At 41.1% G+C, this 19,156-nt stretch overlaps 1 protein-coding gene across 2 annotated transcripts in view; it reads right to left on the bottom strand.

Moving 5' to 3' along the window:
* Positions 1-911: 911 nt before the first annotated feature.
* DDX17 (DEAD-box helicase 17) overlaps positions 912-19,156 on the bottom strand; it is an 18,720-nt gene continuing 475 nt past the window's right edge. The window contains exons 2-15 of one of the 2 annotated variants that reach the window (XM_026039850.1): positions 15,599-15,770; positions 13,439-13,538; positions 13,139-13,272; positions 12,297-12,362; positions 11,884-12,025; positions 9,874-10,034; positions 9,619-9,791; positions 9,216-9,326; positions 8,686-8,747; positions 8,166-8,225; positions 3,728-3,967; positions 2,931-3,041; positions 2,163-2,240; positions 912-1,928 (exon numbers count right to left, since the gene is read on the bottom strand). In XM_026039850.1, coding sequence (XP_025895635.1) covers positions 2,164-2,240; positions 2,931-3,041; positions 3,728-3,967; positions 8,166-8,225; positions 8,686-8,747; positions 9,216-9,326; positions 9,619-9,791; positions 9,874-10,034; positions 11,884-12,025; positions 12,297-12,362; positions 13,139-13,272; positions 13,439-13,538; positions 15,599-15,763 — 1,602 coding nt within the window. In that variant the 5' untranslated portion in view covers positions 15,764-15,770 and the 3' untranslated portion in view covers positions 912-1,928; position 2,163. Of the gene's footprint in view, positions 1,929-2,162; positions 2,241-2,410; positions 3,042-3,727; positions 3,968-8,165; positions 8,226-8,685; positions 8,748-9,215; positions 9,327-9,618; positions 9,792-9,873; positions 10,035-11,883; positions 12,026-12,296; positions 12,363-13,138; positions 13,273-13,438; positions 13,539-15,598; positions 15,771-19,156 lie in introns of those variants that run through there. The other variant, XM_026039849.1, reaches the window with a different exon arrangement.

Genomic DNA, 19,156 nt, shown 5'->3' with positions numbered 1-19,156 from the left:
AGATGGTATCAAAAGGACAATTTACAAACTAAGAATAGTAACATAGCTCTTAGTATCCTTTGTCTGAACACCACAGCTCTATCAATCGCTCAATTCAAGTCTTCGTTAATACAACAGGAATGTGTTCAGAGACCAGCAAGCGTGTGAAGCGAGACGCTGGCCCCCCACAAAGCCACTAACCTTTCCACCGTTCAGAGAAGTCCAACCAACACATTGCTTCAGGAAGCGGGAGGGGAGGAGACAGCCAACTCAAAGACACTCCCACCAACTGGCACAGATGGAAAACACCGCAAGGAGCACTAGACGGCAACGCTTTGGCCGCGGGGCCCTGGGGCTGGACTCGTGGGCAGCACAGCCGCGGCGGGAGGCGGCGAGCGCCGAAGGCGGCGGCCGGACGGCGCGTTCGGCGCGGCGGGCCGCGGCGCGAGGCCTGCGCGGGCCGCGGCCCTCCCGACACAGGGGAAAGCTGCAGCAGGCCCCGGGCCTGCTCCAGACGCCCTCTCTAAAGCCGGTCCTCGAGATGTCCCTGCCCTACATCCCTCCAACGTTATTCCTGCTTTCGACTCGCRAGTAAAACAAAATAAAAAGACGGCTCCCCCACCGCCTGTGAGCGAGGCCGGTGCCTGGATAAAATATTTCTGGCTTTCGTTTCACACAAGCAAAGGAACTTCCTGCCCTAGAATTCCACGGTGGGATGAGGGAGCAAGGTTCTGGAAGATCTCTCCCTTTTTCCTGTGGTGCTGCCCATAACCTACCTGTGTGCCATACAACCAATGCATTCATCCCCCAAAATTATATGCTACTAAGAAACTAAAAACAACCTCCCCTCGGCATAAGCAGGCTCTTTTCCCGGGCTAGAAGCAGCCCCACTCTGCTACAGGAGGAGTGGGCTGCCTTGCTCATCCATAGGCAGGAACACCAAGGGAAAAGAACCTGCCCTCCCAAAGCAGGAGACGCCCCCATTCTTTTGCCATGTCATTAGATCAAGAACAGCCGACTCCTATTCCCGTCCACTGTCTCTGAACCATCCGCTATTAAGGAATCACAAGTCGACAACATGTTTTACTAAAGGGAAAAGCCCTTCACACCCACCTTAGCCTGTAAAATAAACAAGTTTTATGTGTTTACTAAAATGTCACGCTTTTTCTAACGTTTTCTAAAATGCTACCTACCTGCAAGAGCTGAGCTCAAAGGGACCAATGGAATGGGGAAATGCATTCAAAAGCCAGGAAAAGCAGTAGTCAGAGCAAGGTACAAAAGAAAGAAAGCTTCAGAATCAAGATGCACTAACCAGCTCACTCCTTACCTCTCGAAGAGGGGATTCCAGGCAAATTTCCTCCTCTTCCATTCCTCCCCTTGCCCTCCCCCCAGCCCACCCTATTCAAACCTCTTAATTTTAAGTGTGGAAAACTCTGACACATTTTTTTCAGCATAGCAGCATTCAGAACATTCCCCAGGGCAAAGTTGCTACGTTCGTGAAGGAGAGACAAGTGAATGTGCTGATCAACATCTCAGTTCTGGGTAGTTTCTGGGATCTTGAATAAGAATCACCTCAATAACCCCAACAATATGAATCTGAGAGCAGAGAAGTAATTTATGTGTAAACAGACTCCATGCACTTGCGTTGCTGCAATTTAACAATCACAGGGGAGGAAAGAAAAATCTGGATAAAGATTACAGAAGCAGTTCCTACAGCGACTTTATTCTGATTTTCAAATGTCAAATCCAAGACAGGTTTGGTCTCCGACACTGGGATTTTAATCCCATCCTTGCTACTGCGGGCTGCTACAGGTGTCTTTAAGGTTGTTTCAGAAGATGGGCTGCTGCTTCCAGAGCTGCAGAAAATGTCAACCAGAACGTACGTGGGGCTTTACTCAGAACGCTGCCAAGCTGAGACAAACGAGCAGACTTTTCCTGTAGAAAGTCACCTATGGTAGATTACAAGCAACAATAGTGAGCTATTAAAAAAAAGAAAAAAAAAAAAGAAAAAAGAAAAAAAAAAAGAAATAAAAAAAGAGCATTGCTCCCTTGCATTTATCATGTTAAATGAAGTGCTTTCTGGCTCCCCAAAGTTTCCCACCTCTCTTGATACTTCCTGAAATTAAGTTAACACATTACAGAACAGAAACTTCCTCCCCTCAAAAGTAAGTTTTCACACAAACCTTAGACACCAAGATGATCAAGCTGGGACCCATCTGCCTGATACTCATTTCTTTTAGAGAAAATAAAATTTCCAATTTCTTCAACATGCAAGACAAAAAATAATAAATTTTCCAGTCAACTATATATATCTTTTAAAAAAAAACAAAAGAAAAGAAGAAAAAAAGAAAAAGAAAGAAAGGGTCAGTTATGTGGACTGGGGGCCATTTTAATGGGCTGGGGGGAGGGGGGGCTTGGGGCAGGGGGAAGGGGGGGGTTGAATGGTGAATTCTAAATCTACCCTGCATGAGACATCACAAGGGGCAAGAGGAGAAAGAGAAGGTTCCTCTAAAGGCAGGAGCTCTCCCCTGGTGGCCCTCACTTGCGCGAGGGGGGGGGGGGGGGGGGGGGGGGGGGGTACTGGTAGGTGGCAGTCTGTCCCATGTAGCCCATGACATTAGTGGCGGGAGGCTGAGGAAACTGTTGTGACATGAGCGGCTGTGGCTGCTGGCCCGTGCGCCCCACCATCCCCGCATACTGCTGCTGGGTAGTGCTCTGAGAGGTTCTCCCCGCCGTGGCAGCTGTGCTGCTGGCACCGTAGCCACTGGCACTGTACTCTGCAGTGCCATAGCCACTCGTGCCATAGGCAGCTGCTCCATAGCTCCCTTGGGTGTAGCCATACTGGCTCTGTGCCGCCCCAAAAGCAGAATTTGGGCTCCCATAGGCACTGCCATAGGTCTTGTTGGCTCCGTTGGCATAACTGTCACCACGCTCACGGTCTCTGAAGCCACCTGAGTCTCTCCGGCCTTCCTTCACTCCCCGGAGCCTCCTGTCACACTCCTCCTGGTACATCAGGTTAGGGTTGTTTACTGAACTGCTTGTACGGTAACGAGAACGACCTCCTGGCGATGGATACATCAAGATTTACTACTATGAAACAAGTCTCAAAACAACGAACTCCCATAACTGTGCTAGCCTCTTTCACCCACCTATTCACTGCATCTACAGTGTCGCCCACGAGGAGCAAGTTCTTCTGCCTGGCTCTAACTTCCCTGCACAGCTGAGCACGTATGTGTCTTGCGTTTATTCGAGACGCAGAGAGCAAGTTCAGAGAATATTCTTAATGCAAACACTCAGCAGCAAAGAAACAGGGAAAAAAAAGCCAGGACTAACGTGAAGGCATATCAAAGCTTATAGTCCCATGAGGAAAGCAGGAGGAAAAATAGTCTTAGCCCCCTAAAATCAAGACAGTATCACCTCAGGGAGTTAGATTTTGTTTGTGCATGCACACACATCCTCCTGCCTGCATGCAGGCAGCAGCTGCAAGCAGTAACTCGAGCAAGATCAGCTTCATGAAGAGCTGATCACAAGAGAAAAAACAATACATCTAAGATTATACAGTTATCTACCTACCAGATGGACAGAGATACTACATTTACGTAAGGTTTTGAGAGCTYGGGTACAAAAAGCTTTTCTACTAATCTACTGTTACCTTAGTCTTGGGGATATTGAGACCATTTCCTCATCCTCTTTCAATCCTCCCTCCCTCAGTATAGGAAGCCTATTCCCTGTGCCCATGTGCCTTTACCTCCACCACCACCTCCACCTCCTCTGTGGTCCACAAGCTGCATCAGTTTCGGATTGATGGCTTGATTGGCTTCTTCCAACACTTTGATAAGCTCCCTGGCCTGTTTCAGGTTGCCGGGTGTGAAGAAGGTGTAGGCAGTACCCTTGTTGGTGCTACGTGCGGTACGGCCAATGCGGTGCACGTAATCTTCAGAGCTGTTCGGATAGTCGTAGTTTATCACAAATTTTACATCTTCCACATCTTGGGAGGTGCCCAGGTGCGAAGCACAGTGAAGGGGTGGGGTTCAGGAAAGGGGAGAAGAAGAGAGGACGTGCCAACGAAAGGTGGGGAGCACGAATGCAGGTGACAGTAATAAGAAAAAAACACAAAGTTAGTAATTGCATGGAATAAATACAAGACAGACTCATCCCAAAAGAGTAGAAGACTGAAATTTAGGACCATCAGGAACAAAGATCACTCCTGAAAACCAGTGGCAATTTTAAAGCAGGTTTTTCTCCTGCACTGAAATTCATCCTCCCCGGAATGCAATTCTCTGTCTTCATTTCTTAAAGACACCAATGCTTATGAATTAGCTAATTGAATTTAGTTCTCTTTTTCAAAATGCAATTTCAGAAGTGAAAATGCCACCATCAGACACAGCAAACTGGGGTGGAAGAAGCTAGAACTGCCATAGCGAGAGCTTTTACTCTGTTGGGAGAAGTCTAGCAAATAACAACAGTGCTGAGATCACTTACCTTTCACTTCATAACATAAAATAAAATGCAAGCTTTTTAAAAAAATTCTACTTTTCTTTTATAATCCTATAGAATTGCACTGATTTCCTAGCCTGAAGTTTACAGCATTTCAATTACAGCAGTGTTATTCAGCCAACTTATTAAAAATTCTTCACATCAGAGCTAAAGTATCTTAAACTTGGCTTCCTAGTTATCACAAGGATGCATTGCACTAACACTTCACCATGCTGTTCAGTCCAGTGCTGGGAAACTTTTGTACATTGGACAATTCTGGATTGAATCAACAAATTGCCTACTTCTACTGTCAGACAGAAATAGGAAATTAAACGCTCAAAACCGCTCAGCGTGTAAAATACTAAAATTTAGAAGAGATTAGAACTACATGTCTCCAAAGTCAGGCTTTATAAACTTATAGGACTGAAACAAAGGAAATGTTAGTGTAACACACCAGTGAAAGCACCTAAAGTATCAAAAAGCACCTATTTGCTATAATATGCCATATTTTCTTAAAAAAAAAAGCACAGTATTACAGTAAATGCCCTAACAAAAAAAAAAAAATCTGCATTTTAAGAAGAATATTCTGAAAATATCCAAGATAAAACACAGATTTTTTGAGTTTTTTTTTTTTTTTAAAGAGAGAAACATTCTCTGTTTGTTACCAGACCGATGCACACTCCCTCCTCCTGTGGGAAACCGCTGCAGCCGATCCCGTCTCTTTGCCTTTTATTTTTGGCGGCCTCCTTTCGAAAACTCCGCCCTCTGACACGGGACCACTGGAGCGCGGGGAGCATGCATCAAGGGTCCGTGGCAGCGAGAAGTCCCCACACACGCTCGCTCTGTGAACTGGCTTAGATGCTTCTCTGTAGCCCCATTTGGGTGGGAAGCGCCGGAGAACCTGGGTTCAGGTAAGTTTCAGGTCCTCCAACGCTTTTTGCCCCCCTATGCGGGGTTTCTTTGGGGCGATTGTCAAAAAAATGAAAATACAAAAATTACGTCCAAAGGGTCAGCTGCATCTATTGCCCAGACTGCATCAATTTCAAAGGAGGTGGAGAAAAATAAAAACAAGAGGGTTGTGGTGGCAAGAGGGGGACTTTATGTCTGTTTCTTATTACAGCAAAGGGGGGGCTCCTCAGTCTTTGCTGACTCCAAAGTCCTGAATCACACCAAAAAAAGGGAGTGAGAAGGCAGGTTTCACAGGGGGCTGCGCGAGTCTCCAGCTAGGGTCCTGGGTACGACAGGTTGTTTTAAAAAGGGGGAGTGAAATAAAAGAGAGGGCTACGTATGACAGATTGCATCTTCACAGCCAGGGTGTACACAGCCTGAGAAGCAGCAGGCTGCAGGATCCTTAGGCAGTTTGCACATCCACGAGCAGCAAAGCAAGTTGAATTACCACAGAGGACACAAAGAGGTGCTTTCCCGGCAGAAAGCACAAGGAACTGCGGCTACCAATGTAGACAGCACTGACTTCACTGGGGAGGAGTGGGGAGAAGGCACAGGCAGGAAAAGGAAAAAATGGAAGGGTGTTCTCCAGACTAGGCAGTGGTCCTGGTAGAGCACGCGGCTGGCTGAAGAGAAACCAGCGCAAGGACAAGATTTGGCTTCTCCAGTCTAGCATGCTCCGAGGTGCTCGTGCACAGTCCCAATCTTCCTGCGCTTTTAGAAGGTAATGAAGCAGGATCAAGAATTGAAACTGTAGATCACTTTTGACAGCCACCCGGGAAACATGCCCTTTGGCAGACCATCAGAACACCCTACGGCACAGACAGTCTCTGATTTTTAATCAGGAGGGGTATAAACTAGCAAACATGCTAGTCTAGAGAGCTGCTTCGACCACCAGTGTAGATGTGCCCCCGCCCCTGCACTGAGAATGATCTGCAGCTGATATCAAAGCTTCTGTTAAAGAAAACAAAACAAAGGAAATTCAATGCTTTTAGTTTAATAGAGTGAACAAAAAATAAATAATAAGTAAAAAAAAATAAAAATAAATAAAGAAAAAATCAGTGCAGAGACAGGACCTCACTCCAGGGAATTATCACAAAGAAGTCATTATGGGACTCAGAACTTACCTGGAAGAAGCTTTTTTGAAACCAATGTTCCATTAGGAAGAGGGAAAGCCCTGGTGACTCAGCCAAAAGGCGCGCGCCCCTGTTTTATGTTATTTAGGTAGAAGCCTTCACTTTCCAGGATCTTGGAGGAAGTCGTCCAGAAGTTTGCCAGTTAAGTGACTTATTTTAAGAAGCAGCAAACTCAGGGCCCCAAAACAAGCAGAGATGTTGTTCAGTAACAAGAAACAGACTCTGGTACCTTTCCCCCACGGCTCAGGGGACGTGGAGAATGGGAAGTGGGAGACTGTTTTCTGGAGTGTTATCCAATTGAGTAGTTTTGGGGGAGTGTTTTTGGAGGGGCTGAAACTGTTTTAAATGTCTAGGCAAGATGCACAAAGAAGCTACCAGCACATAGCAAGCCTGTTTAAAAAATGCTGCTACAGAAGCAGCTCTCTTTCATATAAACTGGTTTCAGGCCTCAGTCCCTTCTCCCAACAGGCCCAAGTTCTACCTGCACAGGTCCAGACATGACCCTAGAGGGCAGAGACTGAAGTCCATGCAATCACCTCTCTGAGGAGGCGGTGGACAGTTTTGGAGGGGGGAGGGCAAGGAGGGGTGAAGGTTGTGTGAACAAGGGCTGCCAAGTCTAACCATGGTCTGCCTGTATTTAAGTGATCGTATGATGCACAGTGCAGCCACCCTTTCAAGCATATGTAAAAACAAAGCTCATGTAATGGAAAACTTTAATAACTAACGGCTTTCCTGAGCTTATTTGCAATGACTTGCAAAATTTTTGTCTAAAATTTACCAGTGAGCCCCAAGTAGTAGCTCCTACCACACTCGGGCAGCATGGCATATTCAGTGCTCATTATTAAACTCAGAGCACTTTGTAAGTCATCTTTCTTTTCTACAGTTGGCAGACATTTAAGCACTGTGCTTTAGCACAGTGTTTCACAATACAAATATGCTTATTTAAAGACGGGGGCACAACTGATGCATCCAGACAGATCATTTTCATCCACCAAAATAAAACTGTGTAATTTTGATTCAATTACACATTTGGGTAGCACCATGTTAAATGCCTTATATAAATCTCAGTGGTCCTGCCTAGAAGGAACACAGAGGAGGGAAGGCTACATGTCAAGACCAAACATCTGGAGCGGTGCTTTCTCAGATGTGAATACATCTGCTGGGTAAACGTGCGTGCACGGTGGGGTTTCTATGTACAAATCTGTGATATTGCATACAGGGAAATTAATTAACTATTTGCTGTTGAACTGCTCTATTGACTTGTTATTTCAACTTTATCTGACACCCTCGGAAGTGAGAGCAATCCATCCCTATCATCCAGCAACAAAAGCCGGATTTGGGGAAGAAGTGAGTGTGGTGGAAGGATTGGGTTGCATAATTGGACGTCTCTTCTCCCTCTTGGCGATCGATTAGTCATGCCTAGGCCTTGCTGCAGACCAAAGCCTGTTCATTAGGAGCAGGAAGAGACTTTGAATATGAAAGAAAAAAAAAAGATTAATGTTAAAAAACGTATTTCACATGTGGGGGAAAATCACGCTTTTTGATTTTTTTTTTTTAAAAAGAAAACATATTTCAGTCCAAAGAAGAAAAATATGCAGCAGTAGGCAAGAGTGGTCTATGGGTACAAACCTAGCCCACGAGATGCAACGTCGGTAGCAATGAGGATGGGAGCCTTTCCAGAACGAAACTCTGTAAGACAAAGTACACTATGAAGCAAGACTTGTAAAAAATATAGTTATCCAAACCTGATTTATCCTAAATGCTCATTTTCCAGAATGTASGTGAGATGAGCCAAGTTCAGAACCCCCAGCAAGCCAGCACAGAAACTGTCAACTGTTTTTTTCATTCTATTTATCATGTGTTAAGCAGTTTAAGAGTTTGCATTGCATTTTTGTCAGGAAGAGGGAAAAACAAAGCAGATACAAATACTGAAATTAACAGTACAAAGGCAAAAGAAATTATTTGGAAAGGTACTCATGAAGTATTTTATAAATGTATTATGAAGTACTGAGAGACCTACCCACCTCCCACCCACCCCCCAAAAAAAAAAAAAAAAAAAAAAAGGAAAAAGACCACAGGACATAAAAAGCACATTGCTGTGAACACACTACAGTAGCCCAAGTTATTCTCTCCCCATAACTGGACTCACCATTAAGCACCCAATCTCTTTCTGGCTGACTCTTGTCTCCATGGATACACATAGCTGGCCAACTGCCAAACAGAAATGCACATTAGTATAAACAACGTACATATATTAAAGGTAAGACAACACTATTGGCATTCCTGTAGAAAGGCAAAAAATAAGCACTTTWAAAAAACCCTGTTTTTATTTCCTGCACTCTTCCTCATGCCTTTAGATAAAACTTATGTTTCCCTTTTCTGTATGTGTTAAAACTCCTAGCTATGTAACAAATGTCCAAGCCAAGTCAAATCCCCTTTATTTATACTGTCCTTGTCTCTTCTGCATTTTAGCTATTTTCTATGTTCTGACATACTGCAAGTGTCACTGCTTACATCTTGCACTAACATTCTGCTGCACTAGAACCTTCCAGGCACCCCAGCTGAATTCAGGCCAAGAAAAGAAGGGACAGGTTGTTCCCAACAGGAGCATCATGAACATTTAACCTTGGTGCTTAGTCCCCTTAGAAACAAGAGAGGAAGGGAAGAGGAGCTATTCACCCATCTCTGCGCATCCTGCGAGTGAGATCATCGCATCGCCTCTTTGTCTCCACAAAGATGATGGTCTTGTTCTCCTTCTCCGCCATGATTTCTTCCATCAGCTGTATCAGTCTAAAATGGATATGAAAATTAATATGTATAACCACATATCCAAGAATGTATGTGCGATCTCAACCTAAATCGAGAATATATGMAGTACATATTGACATAAAGCCAGCATCATTCATACAGAATTTAAGTCTCTTGTACAATATGGGAACATATGTTATCAATTAGATGATTACAGGGCRTAATTGTTTAGGTGAAATAATACTGCAAGCAACTTTGCTACTCAGAATCCATATTTTGCTTAGTAAGCACTGGATATTTTTAAGAAAAACAAAGGGAAGGCAAATCAGCATACTTATGGTCTTTCTCGCTTTCCATGCACACATCCACTATCTGCAGGATATTGTGGTTGGCACTCAGCTCCAAATTGCCCACGTTGATCTGCACRTAATCCTGCAGGAAGTCCTCGGCGAGCTGGCGCACTTCTTTGGGCCAGGTGGCACTCCACATCAGGGTCTGTCTGTCAGGCTGAGGGAAAGGGAGAAGGCTTTAAGACAGCAGAACTCGAGGGGAGGCTGTAGAAGGGGGTGCTCTTACAAGGTGCACTCACCCTGATCTGATCGACGATTTTACGGATTTGAGGCTCAAAGCCCATGTCCAGCATCCTATCCGCCTCATCCAGAACAAGGTAGGTACAGCGACGAAGGTTGGTTTTCCCCGCCTCAAGGAAGTCAATCAAGCGGCCTGGTGTAGCAATGCAGATCTCCACACCTTCAGACAATGAGGAAAAGGAGTCATTTCTTCATCTGAATGTCAATTTGGTATTTTTAGTCAGAATGAATCACCTTCCAGAGGAAAATTGTTTAAAAATAAGTAAATAAAAGTTACCTCCCCCATCCAGACCCAAGTTTGAGTCAATTTTTTCAGCAGAAGCCCTAGATTCTTTTAATACTTGTTTTTCAGTCCAAAATGACTGTTACAGTGCCAACAGAACAATGCATGTAGTATGCAGTATAGCAGTGAGGAAGAGCTACCCAGAATCTAAAGTAATCTACGGTGTCACTCAAGCCTGACCCACCTTCATGCAGGACTACTGAAATTTAGTGCATTCTCTAGCAAAGTGGAACTGAACTCCAGCTAAATTCTGCAGGTCCAACATGTTTAAACATGCTCCTCTTGCTGTAAAGATAGTTTCACAGTAGTTTTGAAAAAACAGCGTGTATGTTGGGGAACAAAATCTCAATAGCTTTCTCCTTATTTTCAGATGCAAAGTACTTTGTGGAAGCCCAGATCCTTTTGTCTGGGTCAGGTTAGATTCCTCAAAGCTGATGAAGTAGGGCATATTTTCAGTTTCTATAAAGCTAACACAAGAAATGGATTTCTAATGGAGCCACTGGTCTGCCAGAGAGACTCAAGAAATTGTAATCTCCAGTGTCAAGGATATGGAGTCCTCCACAGTAAACTCACTAAAATTCCTGAAAGATCACAGCTGAGAAAATACATGTAATTTATATACAATCTAAGGAACTAAATATATATAGATACATATAAAATCTTCTCTGGACTTTGCCTATTCAATCTTTGTAGCAGAAAATACTAAACAACTAACGCTTGAAAGAACTGAGAGCAGGCACATCCTTCAAACAAGGATTTTCTTCCTGAACGGGAGAAAAACTATTTTGAAGTGCTCTGGAAAGGTGTGCAAATAAACCTTGCTGATCTTCTACGAGTGTCTTCATATCACCTTTGAMTGCCCTGTTTAGGATGCTGCTGCTCTTGGGCCAGAATGCAGTACCATTTCCTTGAAGAGAGCTATTCCACCATTTTCTACCATGCATGCCTTTATCCCACTACTGAAGCTTGCAACAGTAACTCTTCAAACTGCAGTGGCAAGAAAAGCGTGGATTTCTTGAGCTGATCTGTATACAAGCACGCCTTATTATCAAGGTCTTACATCTTTTCTCATAATACTATTACATTTTTCACCTTTTGAAGATTAAAAGAGAATGTGGTGTTTAAAGTTACATATCACTAACTCTGGGTATGAAAGCAGGGGCAATCTAGAGCCCTACTGCAATACCAGAGTTCTTGYAGAACTGTGGTTCCTTGCTCTAGCCCCTTGCTATATAAGAAAAGGTCATTACAAGATATTATGCGGTCTCTGAACCAGAATGAAAACTTAGCTGTTAAGAAAAGTCTCAGAAAGGTTTTAAAACAAAACAAAAACCTCACCTCTCTGAAACAACTTACACAAATTCAGAAATTAAGGTTTCATTTCAACAATTTTGGGGTAGAAAATTTATCATATGGCCTGAGAAAAAAAATTCTTCCAACAGGCTGCTGTTGTATTTCCTCCAAATAAYTTGTTTCTAACAAATCTCCCTTCCCCCTTTCTAAGTCTAGCTCACTTCAAAAATGGAAAATTCAAAGAAAAAAGGGAAAGGAAGTCTAATATATTAGTTAAGCTCTTATTCAAAGTACAAAAAACACATTTTAATTGAAGGAGCTACTCATCCTCACACCTCCCCAAACAGACTTAAKAAAAGGCCTTTGTTTACAGAGATCTTACCATTTCTTCCAGAAGCTGTAAATCCCAGTTTTAAAATCTACACTGAATTACCTCTTTCTAGATCTCTGATCTGGGGACCTTTGGGTGCTCCTCCGTATATGCAGGTACTCTTCAGTCTCGAGCATTTGCCATAGTCGTCAGCCACCTGCTGCACTTGCTGGGCCAGCTCTCTAGTAGGTGCCAGAACCAGGCACTGCAAAAGGAATCCATTCAGGAGAGTTAAGTGAACACAAATCCCCATCTTAAGGGCTCTGCACAGATACCATAAGCAGAACTGGACCATCTAGTCTATATTAACCGAAATAGTGAAGTATCTCGAGAACATGTCAACAATTGCACAAAATTTCCACTAATAAAGTGAAGTGTTAGCAAACATTCCTCTACTTACTATCCTGATATACCTACTACTGTGCAACAGTGCCATGCCATACACTCAAGAAGGCAGGTAGTGGAAATGCACTTACAATTGGGCCATCCCCTCTCTCCAAATATGGCTGGTGGTTGATGTGAACAATTGCAGGCAGCAAGTACTATTAAGAAAAAAGAAAAAGAAAAAAGCACTTTRAGTCAAGAGACAAGAAATCAATAYTCAGTAACAGCAATCACTTGCTATGATAACTGAATCATGGTAAGCACCCATTTAGCCTAACATCTCTTTGAGATCCAGTACCTGACATTTCAGAGAAGCCCCAGCTACACAACATCATGACCCTACAAAACTGGATATTTCCATTTATCTAACCAAAAAAAAAAAAAAAGGTTTTCAGAGCTGCTGAGCAACCAAATCTCCTTCTGATGCATGTATAAAACAGAGCTGTACAACACCTCTAAAAGGAAGACATGTTTAGACTTGGAATCTACACTGGCTACAGAATTTTTGGTCAATTCTATTAAGCTTTTCGTAAAGGAAAGAATTCCCTCCTGCCAATGCAGAGATTAATGTACTTAATGTACACCTTGAATTGCAAGACTAAAAAGTCTTTTACTTTAACTTGCACAGTTAATAAAATAAACATGCTAAAAAGGACACACTATTTTTAAACCACAATATAAGCAAGGACCAAATAAAGAGAAGAGTGACTAAGCATCAAAAGAAGAAGTTATGCGAAATACACGCCTGTCAATGAGACAGACTTGTTGAGATTTAAGTCTCATCCATGACTCAATGAGAAAAGTTTTACAAAAATATGCAATCATCTCACTTTAGTCTTGCTGTAGCAAAAGCCCCAGATCTACTAACAAGAAACCAACAAATATTTCYGCAAAGCAACTGGAAACAAAATGTAATAAAATGAAGAATACGTACAGCTAGAGTCTTCCCAGAGCCAGTCTGAGCAATGCCCACCATATCACGTCCACTGAGAGCCAGGGGAAAGCCTTGGCACTGAATTGGTGTGGGTTCTGTGAAGTTCTGGTCCATCAAGGCATCCATTACATACTCTAAAATTTTAAGAAAAGAAGAATTTTCTTCATGGTAATTGAAGCTACATGTAGCTTCAAAAAACTACTTTGGCAGGAAGGTAAAGGGGACTCATAAACAGTCACTGCTATTGAATTGGCCTCAGTTCTTTAAGAACAAAGGSTATGAAAAGGGCAAAATACTTACGCGGAAAGCTGCACTGGTGGAAAGCAAATACAGGCTTGGGGCAGCCTTCCATTCCTCGAATTGTTATCTCCTTCTTTCTTCTCAATTCTTCAACTTCATACTATTCACATGAAAAAATACAAAGACAAATGTCAAGTGGTCAGCAGCAACCTAAACCAYACAGTTCTATCAATAAATTTCACACTTTTAGTTAGCAGATCTAATTAATTAATAATTAATTTCARATCTAAACTGACAAGGGGGGTAGAGGGGGGAAGTCCTCTCCAAATGATTTTATCAGGAAAYTGAGCTATCATGTAGCCTCTCTGACATCCAGAGTTATGAGTCTTCTCTATAGTCTAGGAGGACTAAAGGGCACTCTCCTCTTCCAGCCACCTGGAAACCTACCATTAACCGTGTATGAATACATTTAAGACTACTACCCTTCTTTCAGAGGCCAGAAAGTAACACATTCAAAAATGAAAAGACATAGAGGAACAGAGAGACGATACAAAGACCTAAGTAAATTAAACTGAATCCAAAGTATTATTAAGCAGAAGCAAACAAGAAACAGAGGATGTGCTCTCTCCTTCGAGAGCACAATCCAGTGTTGGCCAGAAGCAGGTTTCTGGCTGTATAACCTACCACTTAGAATTGCTGCTTTGCAAGAGTTCTTTTCTGCATAGAAGACTTGCTGAGCAATGTCATAATTGCTCAATTAAAACAAAAAGATACAATTTTTTAAAATAATGGAATATTTTAAAACGTTTTTGAAATGTGTAKCCACACAAGATAACCTAAAAAAGTATAAACTGGTATCTTTTCCTACAATTTTTCCTAATCCTCAAGTTTTACTTGTGTCCAACAGCACTTTTCTACGTGCTTCTGTGATTCATGAACTTATTATAATGCTTATTACACAAAAAAAAAAATCTCAATACTGAACAAGCACTCTCTTACAAGTTTTAAGTTTATTGCTTTGGATAAACTCTTGCATTTGAATGGAAAGATCAAAAAAAGCTTTCAGAAAATGTAAAACATTCCAGTTGACTAAAGCAATCAAAGGCAGCTATTGCAACTAAAGCTAACTCTAGCTCAGCAGCAAAATTTGTTGTCTCTTAAAAAGAAGTGTCTTTTAAACTGTTTATGCTGTAGAAATGTATCATGAATTTTACATAATGGTTTTAGAACTATGAAACTTAACAGAGCTGTGTTTTAAAGTTGCTTTGTGTTTAAAATGGTTACCTCTTACTTTAAAAATATAAAAAGGGACTAAAGAGGAAACAAAAATCCAGGCTGAAGCTTGGTTAGCAGAGGGGAAGATATAGAGTCCAGTCTGGGGCTATATGTCCACTTTTGAAGCCCCTAGTGTAAGAAAGACACTGACCAATAAGGCATATCCATTTGTGTGGGAAGCTAACAGCTGGAGGAAACGCTAAAAAAAWGTGGGTTTTTTAAGGTGGGGGGAGAGGATTAGCAAGGAGATCTGTTATCTTCAACTGCTTCATGGGTAGCTATTAGAGAAGATGGAATCCACATCTTCAATTTCCTCTTAGTTATTAGGGAGGAAAAGAAGTCTCACCATGAGTAACATTAAGTCCTCAGCTTCACAGAGAGCACTCTCCCTGCTTGAAGATCATTCAAATTCAAATGGACAAGGCCCTGAGCAAAATGCTCTAGCACTAAAGTTGCCCTTACTCTSAGCACAGGGTTAGACTAGACACCTTCAAAAGCGCCTTTCAACATGAATTATTACCATACTACAGTATTTTCTAATATTTCTTGTGTATTCATGCCACTGCCTGTTTATCGACAAATTACTATTTCAATGTATTCATTGTTTTAGTCTCCTTCAGTGTCTCTCCTCTGTTGCAACTCTGAACTCCTCTCATTTGTAACTACACAGATGAATATGGCAATTCACATTGTTTAATCTTGCATAACTTAACCAGAAAAATAAGATGGTGAACTGCAATGACCAGATGCAAAATGACTTGTATGAAAAATATATGAGAAACAAGCATMATTTTTGCTAAAATCAAATACTGAAAACAACTAGAACTAGTACCCTGCAGATACACATATTACTGAACAAGCTCAGTGAAGAGACAGTTTTACTAATATGTAGCCCAAACCTTTCCAAAACAAGTGTTTCAGCAGCTAAGCTTTCCCACCCCTTACCGGAGTAAGCCTGGCCACTTCCGGATGCTCCACATAGAAATTCTTCTCAAACTTGGGCAGTTCACTTAAATCCCACTTTTTCTTACGCAGACGTTCTCCTGGATTACCAAATTTCTTTGGAGGAAGAGGACCTCCACGACTTGCTCCAAATCGGTAAGGGTCCATGTCAGCGCTAAGCAAAATATTAAAAAAATAGTTAATTACTCCGGAATTGGCAACTTTATTAAGCATTTTCAACTATGAACTTCTCAAGTTAGCCTGCTGAAAACAGCACAACATCCTAGCAAAACACACCTCCCTCAAAGAAACCCATATTCCTAAAATTTACTGCCAGTACAGCCACTTTAAAGTCACTGTCTTAAAGCTGCTGTTTCTCAGTTTCCTCTCAAGGCTCCCTCTCTGTGTACAAAGCTGATGAAGGGCTATCCTACTTTTTTTTTTTTTTTTTTTTTTTTGAAACTGGAATACTTAAATCATCACTAGATGAAAAGTACAGAGTCTTCTAATAAAGACCCCATCTCCCATTGCTAGTTTTAAAGTTAACATTTAAAAAAAAATCTTTTTTTTCCCCATTCTTATCAAGCAGTATGTCCCTACTATAAAAAAAGTAAGTATGAAGAAAATACGGTATAAAGTAAACAAGCCACACCCAGATCTGTAATTCTGGAACCAAACCAATAAAGAATTTTTTTTTTTTTTAAATACAGTCTACTAGTAGAAAAAAACAGTCTGGAAAAATCATATCCTCTTCTCATCTTCTCAAACCCTTTTGTTGAATATTCAAGACAGTAAGAAACTAACATTTATTCTTTTATTCTGCTATATGCTTTAAAATTGCTCCGCAGAAGTTGCCATTCTTTCATTACTGGGACATAAACACAATAGAAATTACTTTTCCATATGCTTTCATGTCACATTTGAAGTCTGGTTAGCAAAACTACCATTAAGGTTTGTTTTTTCCCCCAAATCTGCATTTGTTAGAGATGCTTTGTTTAAAACAGTAATTCTATTTACAACGCAAATCCACAGTGTCTGCACCTAAACTGAGCAGTTTGCTCTCTTTCATTAACAGCTTTTATTGTGAGCGATTTTGTTACATAGACAAGTAGGTTGAAGGGGAATTGGTAAAAACAAAAGTAGATTTGAAGCAAATTTGTGAATCATAGTTACTTATCACAAGAGTATCTGCTCAGACATTAACAGACTGCATGCTGTAAGTATACAGTAGACACAATTTATCTTAAAGCCTACTAAGTAAATTTTAAATTGTTTGCTACTGTTTCAGCAGTCTCTTCCCTCTTTTATATATAGGCTTATCTTCTCATTAGCACATCTAGCAGTCTGTATAATCAATAATTTTTGTCACGTGACAAGACTGTAAACCGAAAATTCAAAAATAATTTAAAGCTTAACTTATTTTGGGGGACAAAGTAAAAGAATCAGATTAACAGATTATTGGTCGCCTCCAATAAAGGTGAATGTTTCTGTAATTGCTACCGTTCATGCTCATCTGAGACAAAAATGCCAACCATTTATGTATCTAGGCAGCTCTAACAAAACTAAAGTCTTGCTGAAGGCAATTGGAGAGGCAAAATGTGAATAAATCTATAAAAAAATGTCTGCAAGACTAGACAATAAAAAAAAAATCTGTGTTTTATAAGTATTTGCTCCTCGGCTATGCAGGAGAACACAATGTATTTTGCATGAAGGCCTCGGTTTCAGTTCTGCATTCTTGTGTACAGTATGACTGTACGTTGACCTAAAAGGGAGCCCTACAGCACTCCTGAAACACAGCCTCTGAGAAGATTCACCTGAAAATAACTGATAATTCACATTCTCGTTACACGTAATAGTCATATTCCAATTCCAGTTAAAATGATTTAAGTCTAAGGTTATTTCGCTGATTTACCAAGAGCTCTCATTTCAATTAAGTGGAAATTTTGACTGATCCAAAACGATCTCCTCTGACACTATTGTGCTATTTGTTTCTGGGACAGAGCTAAATATTTATTCAATTCTAAAGCACAATAGGGTAATTTTTCTCAAGAGTCATCTACARCTTGTACACAACAGGGAGAAAACCGAAAGCCTGTATTTGGTTGGCTTACAAATGAACCAACATTGAAGCAATATATGGCAAACTTCCAAACAGTGCTTGACCAGCAGGCTGGGTCACCCCAAACTTGAGAGTATTTATATTTATAATATTGTGGTATTTATAATATTTATGGTATTTATGATATATGCCAGTCATTAGTCATTACAAAAGTTTTCGGACCTTAGAGAAATGGGTATAATAAAGTGAACCCTGACACAATAAAATTTCCAGTAYAATAGCCCATGAATAAGATCTTTGATTTTTCAGGAAAAACATCCTAAATCTTTACAAATAAGCATGTAAGCACTGCTTTTACTTAGGCAACACATCTGTTTTAAGAGAGAAATATCTGTCTACAAACAATTTTCTTTTAAACTCAAAACCAGACTACACAGATTTTAAGGCACGTTTAAGTATTGTGTGTTTTTAACAGTGTTAAGTTACTGCATATAAATCGAGACACTTAAATTCAGTCACTAAACTCCCGAAACAGCTGGGATCTCAACTATCTCAGGCTCTCCAAAGTGTTTACTCCAATGACCTGGTGTTAAACTAAGATGGAAGGCTTGTAGCGGAAAAACCCCAGAACTGCTCTCTGGAGGAAGGAAAAAAAAAAAAAAAACACTAAAACAAATGGCAAAAATAATGATAATAAATACTGAAGAAATCTTTTACTTTCAGAATATGAAATGGTGGGTGTAAAGATAAAGCCAGCAGAGAACTGTCTCCACAGACAAACCTTAATATTAAATTACAATTTAACATACAACCTCATCTCCCAGTGTGAAGGAAAATGAGAATAATTAAAAAAAAACCCTCATCCTTAATATAGCAACCTAGATTTCAATTCATAACATAATCTGTGTATGTTTGTCCTTGAGAATAGAGGCCTAGCTATTTGTGATTTAGAGGACAGAAACGGCCAATCTATCCTAAATTTGGTTAATTTTTTTTTTTTTTTTTTATTTAAAGTGGCTTAGTATGGAAGTTAGATTTTTAACCTTTTAAAAAATAAATAAAAGTACATAAATGGCTTCAGGCTTTTTTATGCCAGCCCATGCATGTCATGTCTACCCTAACCAATATTCACGGTGTATTATATTTATTACTCCCATCCTTAGATAAAAATGAACCCCACAAAAACCTTATCTAAGCCAAATTTCGAGCCAACAACCCAAAAAGCACCAAGCACGGGACTTCCACGGTGTCACAAAGACAACTGCTGCGTGACTGCTATCTAAGTAAGCTTGGTCACGCTCCTCAAGTGCGCTCCAAGGCCATGTTTACTGAGCTCGGCCTCTTGAGAACGCGACTCCCCGGCAAACGAGAGGTTTTCGCTTCCATTTCCCCTCCTGATAAGCCTGGGAGTGCTACCGAGAAATATCTTTCACCAACTGCCATCTTTCTGAGAAGTCCAGAAGGAGCAATGACAACGAGAAGGGCAAAAGAGCCAAGCACTC

Source organism: Nothoprocta perdicaria, unplaced genomic scaffold, assembly GCF_003342845.1.
Source record: "Nothoprocta perdicaria isolate Ctin4 unplaced genomic scaffold, notPer1 scaffold_244, whole genome shotgun sequence".
Lineage (NCBI taxonomy): Eukaryota > Metazoa > Chordata > Aves > Tinamiformes > Tinamidae > Nothoprocta > Nothoprocta perdicaria.
This window is presented reverse-complemented; position numbering and strand designations above follow the sequence as displayed.